Source organism: Neltuma alba, unplaced genomic scaffold (genome assembly GCF_004799145.2).
Source record: "Neltuma alba isolate B1F8T4 unplaced genomic scaffold, ASM479914v2 tig00011957_pilon, whole genome shotgun sequence".
NCBI lineage: Eukaryota > Viridiplantae > Streptophyta > Magnoliopsida > Fabales > Fabaceae > Neltuma > Neltuma alba.
Window position 1 is genome coordinate 16,881 of NW_021636535.1, and position 14,476 is coordinate 31,356.

A 14,476-nucleotide genomic window follows, 5' to 3' on the forward strand; every position below is an offset into this window, starting at 1 on the left:
GATTTATATGCAATTTTTTTTTGTTTTTTAATATGAAATGTATTAATTTTCTATGATGTAATACAAGTATTTTTATTTTCAACTCAAGAAGATATCATGATTTTGGACAAGTTAAAATGTGTTCAGTAGGGGAAAAGTGGAGCTAACAGAACACAGGAGCTTGAGTATTGTCTCCTTTCAGTTTCATCCAACCAATGATGCCATTTGAGCCAGCAACTCGCAAATTTCTCACTCAGGATAGGAGTAAGCAACATAATTCTCGTCGCTTATAGGCAAGAGAGCGCCGCCTGAAGCAATCGTCACGTTTGTCTTGCGCGAGTAAACAATGACCTTTCTGCAGGTTGAGGTGCTAGCTGCAGTTGAAGGCCTGCCACCTGAGCCTGTTGTCAAGTTGTCGCTCTTAGTGAGTGCAGGTGAAGACTGGATACTTGATAGAGAGGCGGTTTCTACACAGCGAATAGTAATTTCGGGAGGAGCAGAATCGCTCCCAGCTGCAACTGTGATGTGTTCTGAAGATGGGTGAGCAGTGTGATAACTTTTAACCTCAGCAGCGCAGCCTGCAGCTATATTCGTGGTGAGAATTCTAGCAAGACTTGAATTCATTTTAATACATAAGGACTGCCACGAGAAATAATTCTCAACCTGGTAAAGAGAACAATTAAAGCGCACCTAAGACTACAAGGAATTGATAATTATTTTTATTTTTCATTTTGTATCATTAAATAAATTCCCAATAAATATCACCTCCACAATTCACAAAAGAAAGCACGACTTCGGAAGACATTAAAAATCAAGCATGTAATTTCATGTATTTCATCTATATTTTCTGTTCTTATTCCTTAGATATAAAGGCTGACAAGAGCCCCAATTAATTTTGTTTCAATTATGTCTTATGTGGTAAGCTAAATTGCAAATGTCATTCTAAATGCTAATTCCGTCTCATATGAGAACTGATGCTCCTCACACCAAGGATTATCTACTTCATACATGGATATTAGACTATAAATGACTCTCTATTTTTGGGTCTCGAATGCTCTTTTGTCTAGCAAACACTCTTCCTTCAAGCTAAAAATTAGAGTTGATAACGTCCCTAAACTGCCAGACTCATGAAGTCAATTGATGGTGAAAAGTTGACGGTTTTGGTAAACTTCAACATTAGTGGGTATAATCCCAACATCTAATTTTCACTCTAAAGTCAATAGAACATTCGGCTTGATGCAAGTAGTAGTCTAAAAACTGAAAATAGGTTTCTAAGACAAAATATCCTTTTTATTCATTGTTAAGGAAGTGGCAGAGAAAAAGTTGTCATATAGAAAGTGAAAACTCTAGAATGCTAGAAGCATTGAAAACGACTTACCCTTATCATCCTCATATTGGATCTGAGTCACTGAGTTAGGGTTATAAACAATAGGAGATTTTGAATTGGCATAGTGTTGGAAGTGAGTTAGGTCAGTTGAATCTGAGTTGTGAGATGACAATGCAGGAGCCTGTGCTTGATGAGCAGGGGGCTGAATCAATGAGCTTTGATTTAGCTTACCTGAAAGAAAAAGCAAGATACAGTATAATGACCAGTATTTCTAAGCAGAGATAATGCTACCAGCTCCTATAATCTTTAGTAAATCTTACAGTTCATTATAGTCCTAATAGTTTGGAGATTATTCGAGGGGATAGAAGTATTAGAGAAGGCTGAGAACTTGATAATTAGAGGGAAAAACTGAGCTAGAGTAAGACTCCTAGTGCTTACAACTAAGAAAGCATCCTTGTCACACAAGATCGTTGCTGGATACATAGTAATAAATAAACCGTAAAACACTAAAGGGAATCAAGTTTCTTCCTCCCCATCTCTTATGGAAGTAGGATGGAAATGCTTTTTCAGATCATGGGCTTTTTTTTTTTTTTTTCCTTCAGGATTTAAAAGGGGTTAGAGAGCTATCTTGAGCTGATGCTTTTCCTATAAATTCGCTCATTCATTTTCCAAGTACGTTTGCTGTAGGAGGATTTCATACCTCCATTGTTGCAAACTTGCACTTCTTTCATTCTCCTTAATATGTTCTTTTTTCATCCAAGGAAAAAAAAGCAACATACAATCAATATGACTATTCACAAACAGTAGGGAAAAAGATTAAGACGAGTATCAACAAAAAAGAAAACACCTTTGTGTTCTTTCAAGGTTGTGTAAGCAACCTTGGCTGCACTCATCTCAGCCTGTTTCTTTGTTTTTGCTTCTTGTCCAGTATAAAGTGCTCCTCCTATCTCCACATTTGAAACAAATTTGGGCATATGAGCCTCACCAGATTTGGTAGTGTTGTAAACAGGTAAACAAAGTCCTTCCTTTTGAACCAATTCTTGTAAAAGGTTCTTGTATAAACCAATATCATCCTGAAAGGTAAAGGCAATCATATGGATGAGATAAGCATCGCTACATGACAATTTTAAAAGCTAAAGAATAAAGTTACACTAGTGGCCACAGGTGATTAAAATTTAAAAACCAGCCTCTTGAGCTCCAGGAACTGTCAATGACATCAGAGCAACTTTTGCAGCTGCATGTTCAGCATCCTTTAATGTAGGAAAAAACTGGGGACTCTCAAAAGTTTGTCCATCTATTGTAACTTTACACTTAAAACGACTAGCATGAGGAGGACCCTCTTGCTCGGTAGAATACTCGGGTAGATTCAGGTTTCTCTTTTGAGCGTAGTTTTGCAGCTGATTCTTATACAAACGCTGCATGTCCATGACAGGACTCACTGTCAAAGTCACAAGTCCAAGTGTGATTTGTCATTAGATAAAGAACATGTTGTAAGAGAGAAAGGATAAGTAGCCAAAAAATATATTATATTATTATCAATTTCCTTCATGTTTTCGCCTACCATTATTTGAACTTTGCAAACCCACAATGTCATCAAAAGTTTAACCAATATAGCAAACAGAAAAAGAAATGGCATTGCTCCCTTTCAGTAAACACACTCCATCAAACGCATTAGTCTGAGTCTAGTATGAATAAAACGGTGCTTTATGCTTTGTCTTTGTGTGTGTGCGTGTGAGATTGCGATTTGCTGCCACCAGCAGAAGCTAGAGATCTGATATCTCCTTCTGTTAATGGAAAATTGTTCTTCAGCACATTTAGCCATTGATCCAAACCTTAACAGAGAGTGAGTATGAGCATGGAAAAGTTAAAATGAAAATCAAAGCTTTTTAGCCCCAGCCATTATAAATTCTGCTGAATGCAACAATCATTATTTTGGGAGAAGAAAACCACTACTTACCCATTCACAACAAAGAACGAAAATAGGAAACTGAAGAGAACAAGGAGAGCAAACCATAATCGGCAAAATATCGAAGGACCAATTATGAAGAGCTTTACCCCCGGATATCATGTCTAGACCCATGGAGAATTCTGACAGGTCACTTGGGGGCAAAATTACAAAATCCCAATCCAAAAACTGTCCACAGAAAATAGAAAATATAACTCCCTCCACTATCCAATAAGGGCTCCTAAATGTTGCAGCACGGTGTTCCACATGATATACTGATATGCAGCACACATTAAATTAAATATATCATAAGAATGTGAATAAATCTAGTGTCGTTACGATGTAGTACACAAGTATAAGAAACTAAACAGTTGTTGAAAATGTAACACGACAGTTTAATAATCATCCAGAACCTAACTGAATTAACCAAAAATCTCAATGTCAACACTTAAATCAACGTTAAAAAAGCTTAGCGTCCTATGAGATCTCAAATAGGCTCCTCCTCTTTACTCAAACCATAAATAGGCATTCCTGCCGCATCTCGGCTTTTCCATGACACAAAAAAGGAAAAGTGAAAGTGAAGATGATAGAAAGAACTAATTGAAGATCATAAGAGAAGTGGCTGCCAGAACTGTCCTCTAGAGAGGCAGAGTTCCGGCCTTTATCTCTGGACATAATAGAAGGCGGTGTGGTTGTATATTGCTCCCAGTCTTGTTAGAGTTTTACATGCCATTACGTTTACCATATAGCGCAAACGGTAAACACCACAAACAAGAGTTCTATATCCCTAGCAGTGCTCACTTTAACTGCACCATACGAAGAATACTGTACCACAACACCTATGGCTTAGCATAAGCTCTAGCAATGTATAGCTACTAGCTATATCATGTTCAATATTGCTATTTAAAACTATGATCCATCAGGGAATGATATAGGAAATTAAATACCGTTAAAAGCTAAAGCTATCACTCATCGTAACTCCTAAGAAACTAAAATTACAGCAAGAACAGCAACTTCTGTTAAGAGGAAAAATCACATCCAAGCCAATCAATCAATCGAGTCAGTAGCAAACAAACTTAGCATCCCTCATTCACACACCACAGCGCTTAGGCAACTATCTACCAGAACCAAGTGTATTGGCGAAACCCAATCTAGAGGAACACCGTATACAGTACCATTAAAACGTCATTGCTATGGAAGTAACAAAAGAAGAGAAACTACGGCATACTTGAGTCATTTTTCGGATTCCCGGCTGTCCTGTTATCTTTATCTGACGTGATAGGCCTTTTGATCTCAATCGCTTGGGATGCATCTGGTACCTCGGGGTTTGTCACACTTCTTTTATAAAGTGTCTCAACAACACCAATGGCCGGAGAAGATGAAGCTGTAAATACAATGCAAATAAACATGAATCATTCTGCAGTGTTTAAAAGCATAATTCACATTTTAGACAACCATAGCAGCAGCATGCAAAATTACCCTTCATCCTGAAGAAATAACCTCACTTGTAAGTGTGGAGAAGTATGATAATTTATGACTTAAGTACATGTAACAAGTCTACACGTCCATGCTAAGAAGGGTGAATTCAGGCATTCTGATTCCCTTAAAATAGCTTATCAAGTTTGAAATAAAACAAGGGATGGAGACAACTTAGACAAAAAGAATAGATTTATAATTGTATCATTCTTCATAAAGCGTCTCTCGTAAACCTAGCAAGAAATCAATCCCAGCCTCAAATGGGAAATTACAAAAGATGTTTTTTTCCCTTAAAAAGACAATAATATACGAACCAGTAGACGTCGGCGCTGAAGGCTGCGGAAGAGAAAACGGAGTTGGCGGAAAAGACGGCTGCGGAAACGAAGGTTGAGGCAGAGAAGATTGAAGAACAGAAGGAGAATTTGAAGTTTGGGGAGGGGGAGAAGGTGGTTCGGGCTTTGGGAGAGAAAAGTGCTCATAAGCGAGCTTAGCCACATTGTTTTGAGCTTCTTTGGAGGTTCTGCAAGGCGACGGCGTCTGAAATTCAACCCCATTAACTGTGATATTAGCACTATAGCGAGGACGGTGATCGGCTCCTTCTTTGGTCGTCTGATAGTCCGGCAAGCTCCATGATCGCCGGTGGCAGAGCTCTTGCAGCTTCGATTTGTACATTGCTTGCTTGTCAGCAGTTAGGTTACTCGAGAGAAGGCAAGAACCTGTTCTCTCTCTCTCACTCAACCTCTGTCTCTGGGGGAGTGGCGATGACTGGTGCGAGTGCGAAAGACTAGAGAGAACATAACCATATAACTTATGCTGACATTGGCATAATTGCGTTAAGCATCAACCAACAACACCTTCTTTCTTCTTTTTTGTCAACGAACAACACCTCTCCACAGTACTAATTATAAAACTTCGTTAACAAGTACTTACATGACATCGATTGTTAAAAAAAAAATTTTTTTTTAAAAAAAGTGGTTACGAGTCGAGAAATAGAATCGCGGATAGATGCCGTAATCACGCGTGAAGGACACGTACACCAAAACAACTTTACATTTTAAAATTTATTGCATTCAATAAAATGATCTATTTTTGGTTAAAAAAAAGACTTGCTAATTATGTTAAAGGGTTAAGGTGCATTCAGTATCCTGAAATATTTTCTCATTAGCACCCTAAAGTATTTTATGGTATATTTAGCATCTCGAAATATTTTCTTGGGTGTTGGATTATTTTGTGGAGCATTCAGCATCTCAAAGTATTTTTTTGGGAAAATTGCAAATAAAGACCGTGGAATATATAAAATCGCAATTTGGGTCCTTGAATTTATATAATTGCTGTCAGAGACCCGGTCCCAAATAGGAATTATGAAATGTTGATTAAAAGTCAAAAATACCCTTATGCTTCTACTTGTTTTTTTTTCATCTTATCATCTCCTTCTCTTTCCTTTTCTTCCCCTCGATCCTTCTCTCCGTGCTTCTTTTTCCTCCTCCTCATCTCATTCCCCTTCCTTCTCCTTCTTCTCCAATCCCACTTCCTTTGTCCTTAACCCCATCTCTCCCAACTTCTCTCATTCTCTCTTTTCCCTCTGTCATCTTCTTTGTTCCTTCTCCCAAAGCAAGTGAATAACAGGACTTAGAAGAAGGATGCCAAGGAAAACAATAATTAAGCTCAACAAGACTCCCGTTGGATATTGTTGAACCCTAGCTTCAGCAGGGAATTGGGTTCCAGTTTGTCACTGAGTTCTGCGTTGAAGTCGAAGATGGTTGCAACGACGACGGCAAGTGTGCGATGATTGCTTGGTGCTCAGACAACGCCCAACAAATCTAAATTTTTATTCTTCATTTCTATTTTAATTTTCAGCTTCTGTTCATAATTGAAAATAACAAGTTTGATAAGTTGTTGAAAATAACAAGTTGACAAGTTCTGATACCCAATTCACGACAAGTTCAGTATACGAATAACAAGTTTAGGAAGGAAAATAACAACTTCTGATAAGCAATTAATAGAAATTCGAGTTTCTGTGTTAAAATGACAGCATTTTTAGATTTCTTTAGCAGATGACAAGTTCTGATACACAATTCATGACAAGTTCAGTAAGGTGAATGACAAGTTTAGTAAGGCGAATGACAATTTCTGATAAGCAAATCATAGAAATTTGAGTTTCTCTGTTAAAATGACAGGTTCCCATTAGGTTTTCATACTTTTTCTGTTAAAATGACTGAATTTCCACATTGATTTATGAAAATGACAGGTTCACAATAGAAAATGACAAGTTTCCACAAGATTTTCATACTTTTTTTTCTCTAGAAATACAGTTTGTACATTTCTGACAGCAACCACTTCTGATAAACACGAAATGACAAGTTCACAATGAAAAATGACAAGTTAAGTATGGCAAATGACAAGTTCCATAACGTTTTCATACTTTTTCTGCTGGAATTACAATTTGCACATTTCTAACAGCACCAACTTCTGATAATTGCAAAAAAGCTCTAATTGTGGAAATCAAGTATGATGATTATATTTCGGTGGATAAATCGATCAAGGTGTGGGATGTGAGAAACAAACGAGCCTTAAATACAGTGCTAAATGAATAAAGTTCTCACCTTATATGTAGAATTTGATGGTTTCTTGTTCATATGATATGACAATTTACATTTGGAATTTCATGGTTGAGGATGCACTTGTGAGTGGATATGATCATCATAGTGCATTTGCCGCTGGTGTTGATATGAGCATGCTTCTTGAGGGGCTTATGAGAGTTCTGGTGCTATAGTTTTATACATTAGGAGGAAATGAGAGGTGAAATTGATGATAAAAGATGTTAATCAGAAGTGGTTACTGTCAGAAATCTACACATTGTTATTTCAGCAAAAAAATTTACAATTGTATGAAAACGTGATGGGAACTTATCATTTTACATACTTAACTTATCATTCGCTATTATGGGCTTGTAATTTACTGTTTATCAGAAGTGTTTGTTGTCAGAAATCTGCACATTGTTATTTTAACAGAAAAATTTACAATTGTATGGAAACGTTATGGGAACTTTTCATTTTACATACTTAACTTGTCATTCGCTATTGTAGACTTGTCATTTACTGTTTATCAAAAGTGGTTGCTATCAGCAATGTGCAAATTGTGATCCTAGCAGAAAAGTATGAAAATGTATGAAAACATTATGAAAACTTGTCATTTGCCATACTTAACTTGTTATTTTCCATTATGAACTTGTTATTTTGTGTTTATCAAAAGTGGGTGCTGTTAGAAATGTGCAAATTATAATTCCAACAGAAAAAGTATGAAAATGTATGAAAACATTATGGGAACTTGTCATTTGCCATACTTAACTTGTCATTTTTCATTATAAACTTGTCATTTCATATTTATCAGAAGTTGTTGCTGTCAGAAATATGCAAATTGCAATTCCAGCCAAAACAGTATGAAAATGTATGAAAATCTTATGGAAACTTGTCATTTTCTATTGTGAACCTGTCATTTGATAAATCAATGTGAAAATCCAATCATTTTAACAGAAAAAGTATGAAAACCTAATGAGAACCTGTCATTTTAACACAGAAACTCAAATTTCTATGAATTGCTTATCAGAAGTTGTCATTCGCTTTACTAAACTTGTCATTCGCCTTACTGAACTTGTCATGAATTGTGTATCAGAACTTGTCATCTGCTAAAGAAATCTGAAAATGCTGTCATCTTAACACAGAAACTCGAATTTCTATGAATTGCTTATCAGAAGTTGTTATTTGCCTTCCTAAACTTGTTATTCGCATTATTGAACTTGTCGTGAAGTGGGTATCAGAACTTGTCAATTTGTTATTTTCAAAAACTTATCAAACTTGGTTCAGACATCACCATATTACTGTCAAAACAAACAAGAAATTGCATTGATCTTTTTATAATATTCAAAGTCTAAAATACTTTCTAAGAATTCTAGCATAGCATCTATCAACGTAAAACAATAAAGAAGCACCTCAAAGAAGTCTTTAGCTCAGAATCTTCAACATTGCTGTTAATGTTTCTAACAAAAATTGTTCTAGAAGAATGTTCAACAAAAGAAAGTTTCCCTTTAAAACGTCCGAAGCAACTAGGATCTTTATCTGGACCATTGGCCCCTTTTCCTATAGTTAGATGTTCATCGCCTTCCAGCTCCATACCTCCACCACTGCCAAACAGATCAAAATCTTCCAGGTTATCACCAGTTTTGGTAAATTATTGAAACTTGAGTCATCAAAAACACCAGAAGATGGACCATCTTCATCAGGAAGGAGATTTCTAATGGTGTTATCCTCAATTTCTTCAAGAGATTTGTATGGTTCATCATCAAGAAAAGGGAGACGAGTCGGAGAGTGAAGAAAGAGGGAGACGACTTGGAAAGTGAAGAAAGATAAAGTTAGGGCATGTAGACAAGGGACTGCAAAAAAGCAGAAGGGCATTTTTGTCTTTTACCTAACATTTCATAATTCTTATTTGGGACCGGGTCTCTGACAGCAATTATATAAATTCAAGGACCCAAATTGCGATTTTATATATTCCACGGTCTTTATTTGCAATTTTCCCTATTTTTTTTCCCGCACACCCAAAATATTTTTTAGTGCATCTAGCACCAAGGTAAAAAAAAAAAAAACTTCAGTATGCTGGACATCTCTAAAAAATATTTCGAGATGCTAAATGCACCATAAAATACTTTAGGGTGCTAGATGCATCCAACAAAATTTCGGGATACTAGATGCACCTTAACCCTGTGTTAAAAAGAGTGAGTCGTTAAAGACATGTTCATTAATTTCTTATGAAAGCGAGGTCATATACTCATTACTAATATTCATTTTTTTTCCTTAACAATTTACGATGGGTAAATTCAAGCATGGACGCATCTAATTTTTTGCTTTTTCTTTTATAATTCCCACATCTATTATATCTTTTTATTGAGGGTTTCACATGTAAAAAAACTAAAAAAAGTGCTCGGAAAACAATAAACATCATCACATTTGTTAATTATGCAATATGTTATCTCCCCTCTTTTATAAATTATTCTCGAATAACTCGTTGATATCAATTGTTTTTTCGCTTAACAATTTGACTGTTTATAGTTACATATATACAGTCTTCCTTCATAATTATAAGTCCGTTTTAATTAATTTACATTCCCAGTACATTATCAATAACATACATTATTTATTCCAATTTAATGCCGTGTACATTTTAATTAGGAAAAAAATTATTAATTACAGTACAGTACTATACTCTTAATTGTGGAAATTTTCAGAAAAGCCGTGTTAGTTACACTTGAAAAAGGAAAAAATTATTCAAGGGATGTGCTGCAACGTATGTTAACAAGAAATGTCATCTTCAGCTAGCTTTGAGCTCTAAGCCATCGTTCTCACTTTCCTTCTTCTTGACGGGTTTGTTATTCGTCTCCCTTTAACTTCTTCCTTGTTGTACTAGTTCCAGATTCTTTTGCTAGAGACTTGGGGCACCGATAACGTGGTTCTACTTAACACGGATCATTATGCTTAACACGGATCGATCACAGTTTAAAGCTTTTGCACGTACAATTCTAAAAGAAAGATTTCTGCCCAGGTATATTTTACGTGGGAATATTTCGATTTATTGATTTCTTATACATTCGATTATACAAAAAGGTACAAAATAAATGCCGAAACCAATCGCTCACAAGAGCATGTACTAAGCAACTAAACATTCAGCTCACAGTTATTGAAATAACAAAAAGAAAAAAGGAAAGAAAAGAAAATTTTCCTTTATCTTTGAATCAAGCAGAACCAGTAAGAAAAAAGAAAAACCTCTTTCTTGAACCATTTTATTAGGCACTGGCGAGCTTGTTGCGGATGCTTTTGGCAGCATCGACCATGTTAGTGAGGGCTGCCTTCACCTCAGCGTACTTTCGAGTCTTGAGCCCACAATCAGGGTTCACCCACAAGATGTTCTTCTCCAGCACTGCAAGCATCTTGTTGATCCTATCAGCAATTTCCTCAGTTGGTGGTATTCTTGGAGAATGAATGTCGTACACACCAGGCCCAATCCCAGCTCCGTACTTGACTCCTTCACGGAACACTGACAAGAGCTTCTCATCAGAACGAGAGTTCTCAATGGTGATCACATCAGCATCCATGTCGATAATTGAGTGGATGATGTCGTTGAAGTTGGAGTAACACATGTGGGTGTGGATCTGTCCATTGTTTACATTACGATGAATGATATATATATCTATACAATATGGATATTGAAGTTACAGTTTTTAAGTCGTTTTGATTTGTAATTAGGAAGTACCTGAGTGGTATCTTGTACTCCAACGTTGGTGATCCTGAAGGAGTGAACAGCCCATTTCAAGTACTCAGCTTGCTCTGACTTCCTCAGAGGCAAACCTTCTCTTAAAGCAGCCTCATCGATTTGGATGACATTAATGCCGGCCTTCTCAAGATCTTCTACTTCATCCTTAATAGCCAAAGCAATCTGGTAGCAGGTCTCAGATCTGCGGATGAATTTATACATCGTGTTTAGGAACAACAATACGATGAATACTGACTGAACCATATATCTACGTATAATGAATTAAATGGTGTGTTGAGTTTATTATACCTAGGCTGGTCATTTCGAACGAAGGACCAGTTGAGAATGGTGACAGGGCCTGTAAGCATTCCCTTCATGGGTCGTTTGGTCATGCTCTGAGCTGTAGATGACCAGAAGACAGTCATGGATTTTGGGCGGCTCACATCACCATAGATGATTGGTGGCTTCACGCACCGGGATCCATAAGACTGCACCCACCCATTGACAGTAAAGGCAAAGCCTGAAAGTTGCTCGCCGAAGTACTCGACCATATCATTCCTCTGCAATGAAAGGCATCCAGCATAAGTGAGAAGAGTTCAAACCATCCGAATTGTTCTAGCTTTCTCCTTCATTTAGTCATATGCTGTTATTATTTGAAGATGAAAGCTGACCTCAGGCTCCCCATGTACAAGCACATCAATATCGAGCTCTTCTTGGAGTTCCACTACTTTGCGGATTTCCTCCTTCATTTCCTTAACATACTCTTCCTCAGAGATCCTAAAGAAATCAAGATCAGCATGAATCGATGAAGCCACAGGGGAAGAGAACAGAGCTAGATATTAGGCTGATCAAGCTTCTTACTTGTTAGCCTTGTATTCACGGCGCACTTTCCTTAGTTCTGCTGTCTGAGGGAATGATCCAATAGTGGTGGTTGGAAGGATTGGAAGGTTAAGCTTCTTTTGTTGAGCATCTAGTCTGGCACTGACATTTGTAGCACGGCGATGGTCAGAACCTTTCAACGCATCAGCCTAAGGAAAAAAGCAACCATTAGTACCAAAAGAATCATGTAGACACCCCATTCAGTTGAGAAGAAACAGTCATGAATAAAGCACTCACGGCCTTGCGAACAGCTTCATTGGTCACTCTTGGCGAGGACTTTCTTGCTGCCAGGGCAGTAGCATTAGCAGAGAAATAGTCCTGAAAATAAAAGCGCAAAAACAGCGATTCAGCGAATGATGCAACAAAATAAGCAGGTAACAAATGGAAGTTGATTTTATTTTTACACTTTTTGACCCTCGTAACAACACGCCCGGAACAAACTACACTGAGTCAAATGCCAATATATAAGTTAACCTGACTTCCATTCTGAGATACTATCATTTTTTTTTTTTTGGGTCAAGTGTCGGATAAAATCGAAAAAAGTTGCCTATGACCAATTATAAGTCAAGCGGTAAGTTCATTTGACAATAAAATTATTACAACATTTCGAGTAACGGACATTCTTAAGCAATCCAACAGAGAAATCTATTTTGTCAGGAGTGACATAAACCGAAAGAATTACCTCATCCTTTTGACCAGACAATGCCTTGGCCAAAGCATTGACTTCATAAATCTTTTGGGCAGCAAAAGCTAGCCATGACATGATCTCAGCATCCAACTTGGTCTCATTGGCAAGATCAACAGCAGTGTGAAGAAGTGAGCAGGATGTGGACACCACAAGGTTATCTGAACACAATTTAAATAACAGATTTGTTGGGCAACCTATTAACTGTAAAACTCCACAAAAATTTTCATATATACGTTGTCAATATTTACCTTTGCCCACAACACCCTCAAAGACTTTGTAATGTACTGAGAGAAGCAGAAAGATCATTAGCCCAGATGTTCCTGCCATCAACTACTCCAGCAAAGAGGAATTTACCGCTGGGAAATCCGCCCTTGATCAAATCAACAGTCTTGGTTCCTCGGATAAAATCAAATCCAAATGCTGTGACACCCTTCAAGCTGTAATGGTCTTCGTTATGCATCAGCAGGAACATCAGCAAAGCAGGTTTCAACAAGCACATTGAGACCAGATAAAAGAGGATTCGAGTTCTGAGTATGCTTCAGTGAATGCTTGTAATTGGTGAGATTCAAGGTCTAAGATAAGGGTGGGCTCATCAAACTGAATCCATGAAGCACCAGCTGCCTTAAGATCAGCTACGACTACTCTCTGAGTTTATAATTATAAGCGAGTTAGAGAATTAAGACAAAAGTTGAATAAAGGCAGATGAGTATGAAGTCTGTATATAGTTTATAGTAGTTACTTTTATACTGGAAAGGAGTTGGGGAGGGAGAGAAAGAAGTGCAAGCGATTTTTCTACACCCTTGGCAGGCTTTGACAGACATAAGTAAGATACTGGGCCAACGAGAACAGGGATGGTATCTACTCCAAGCTGCAAGAGGAAAATAAAACGTTCATGTGACCAATGGTGTAATACACAAATATGCTTATTAGGCTTAAGAGTGAAGATTTATCACAATGATCCCCATACAAGAACTGACTGACATAATGGGATCAACAGAGCATTGAAAAATAGGTACATGACAAGGACTAAATCAATGCGATCATTTCAAGAAAGCTTCAGATCTTTCGGCTTGGACACTGATACAAATAAACTGTCTTGCAGTCCTTCTTATATCAATTAGCTTCACTGTACTTAATTCCAGATTCTCATGTTAGAGTAGTTGATTTAAATGACTTTTACACATATCGATACATACCGCCTGGCCTCCTTGTATTCATTTACTGCCTTGTGAGAAGCATAGGAGAAGTTCACATCAGGTCCCAGTTCGGGGACAATATAATGCTGGGTCAATGCAAAAATAAAAGCTTAGCAATTAGGTTACTCTGTTCGTATCATCGATGGTGGAAAGATAATACAAAATGCTTTATACATCACTTACTAGTTCGTGTCAAACCACTTAGTCATCTCCATTGCAGGTACAGATGCGTTTCTCTGGCCATGGAGAAGTAAGTATCAAACTCAATCTCCCCACCAGTCCAGCCATACCTCGGTGGAACAGCGCCAACCGTGGCGGTAGCATCAAGCACGTGATCGTAGAACGAAAAGGTATTGCTGGGGATGTACTTGATCCCGACCTCAGCCATCTGCTTCCAGATGGATGCCCTGAGATCAGCAGCAACCTTTTTCAGGTCACCGGCACTGCTCTTCCCATCCCAGACGATTCTAGAGCGAACTTGAGCTCTCTCTTGGGGCCCATCCGAGGGTATCCAAAAATATGGGACGCCATCTTCTGATACATCAATTCAAAATTCAAACACAAGTCAGACGTTAGGTTGTTGAGAATTTTAATTTGACAACAGATACGCACATCGTTCACAACACAAACCCGCGTATAGGAAAACAACATCCATCAATCACAATAATAATTGAGGCGATATG

The 14,476-nt window shown here is 37.5% G+C and overlaps 1 protein-coding gene and 1 pseudogene across 2 annotated transcripts; both read right to left on the minus strand.

Annotated features, from left to right (window-relative positions):
* Positions 1 to 46: 46 nt before the first annotated feature.
* On the minus strand, positions 47 to 5,466 carry LOC114719890 (double-stranded RNA-binding protein 1). Of its 2 annotated transcripts, none has more exons than XM_028905455.1 (6): positions 5,042 to 5,466; positions 4,480 to 4,635; positions 2,494 to 2,744; positions 2,154 to 2,379; positions 1,358 to 1,537; positions 47 to 557 (listed from the first exon to the last, which is right to left on the minus strand). In XM_028905455.1, the coding sequence occupies exons 1-6, from the start codon at positions 5,397 to 5,399 to the stop codon at positions 229 to 231; spliced, it is 1,500 nt and encodes a 499-aa protein (XP_028761288.1). In that variant the 5' UTR covers positions 5,400 to 5,466; the 3' UTR covers positions 47 to 228. The 2 variants fall into 2 exon arrangements, with proteins under 2 accessions (XP_028761288.1, XP_028761287.1); XM_028905454.1 differs by having other exon boundaries at positions 47 to 563.
* Positions 5,467 to 10,554: 5,088 nt separating this feature from the next.
* Positions 10,555 to 14,327, minus strand: LOC114719887 (5-methyltetrahydropteroyltriglutamate--homocysteine methyltransferase-like; annotated as a pseudogene).
* Between the last annotated feature and the right edge of the window lie 149 nt (positions 14,328 to 14,476).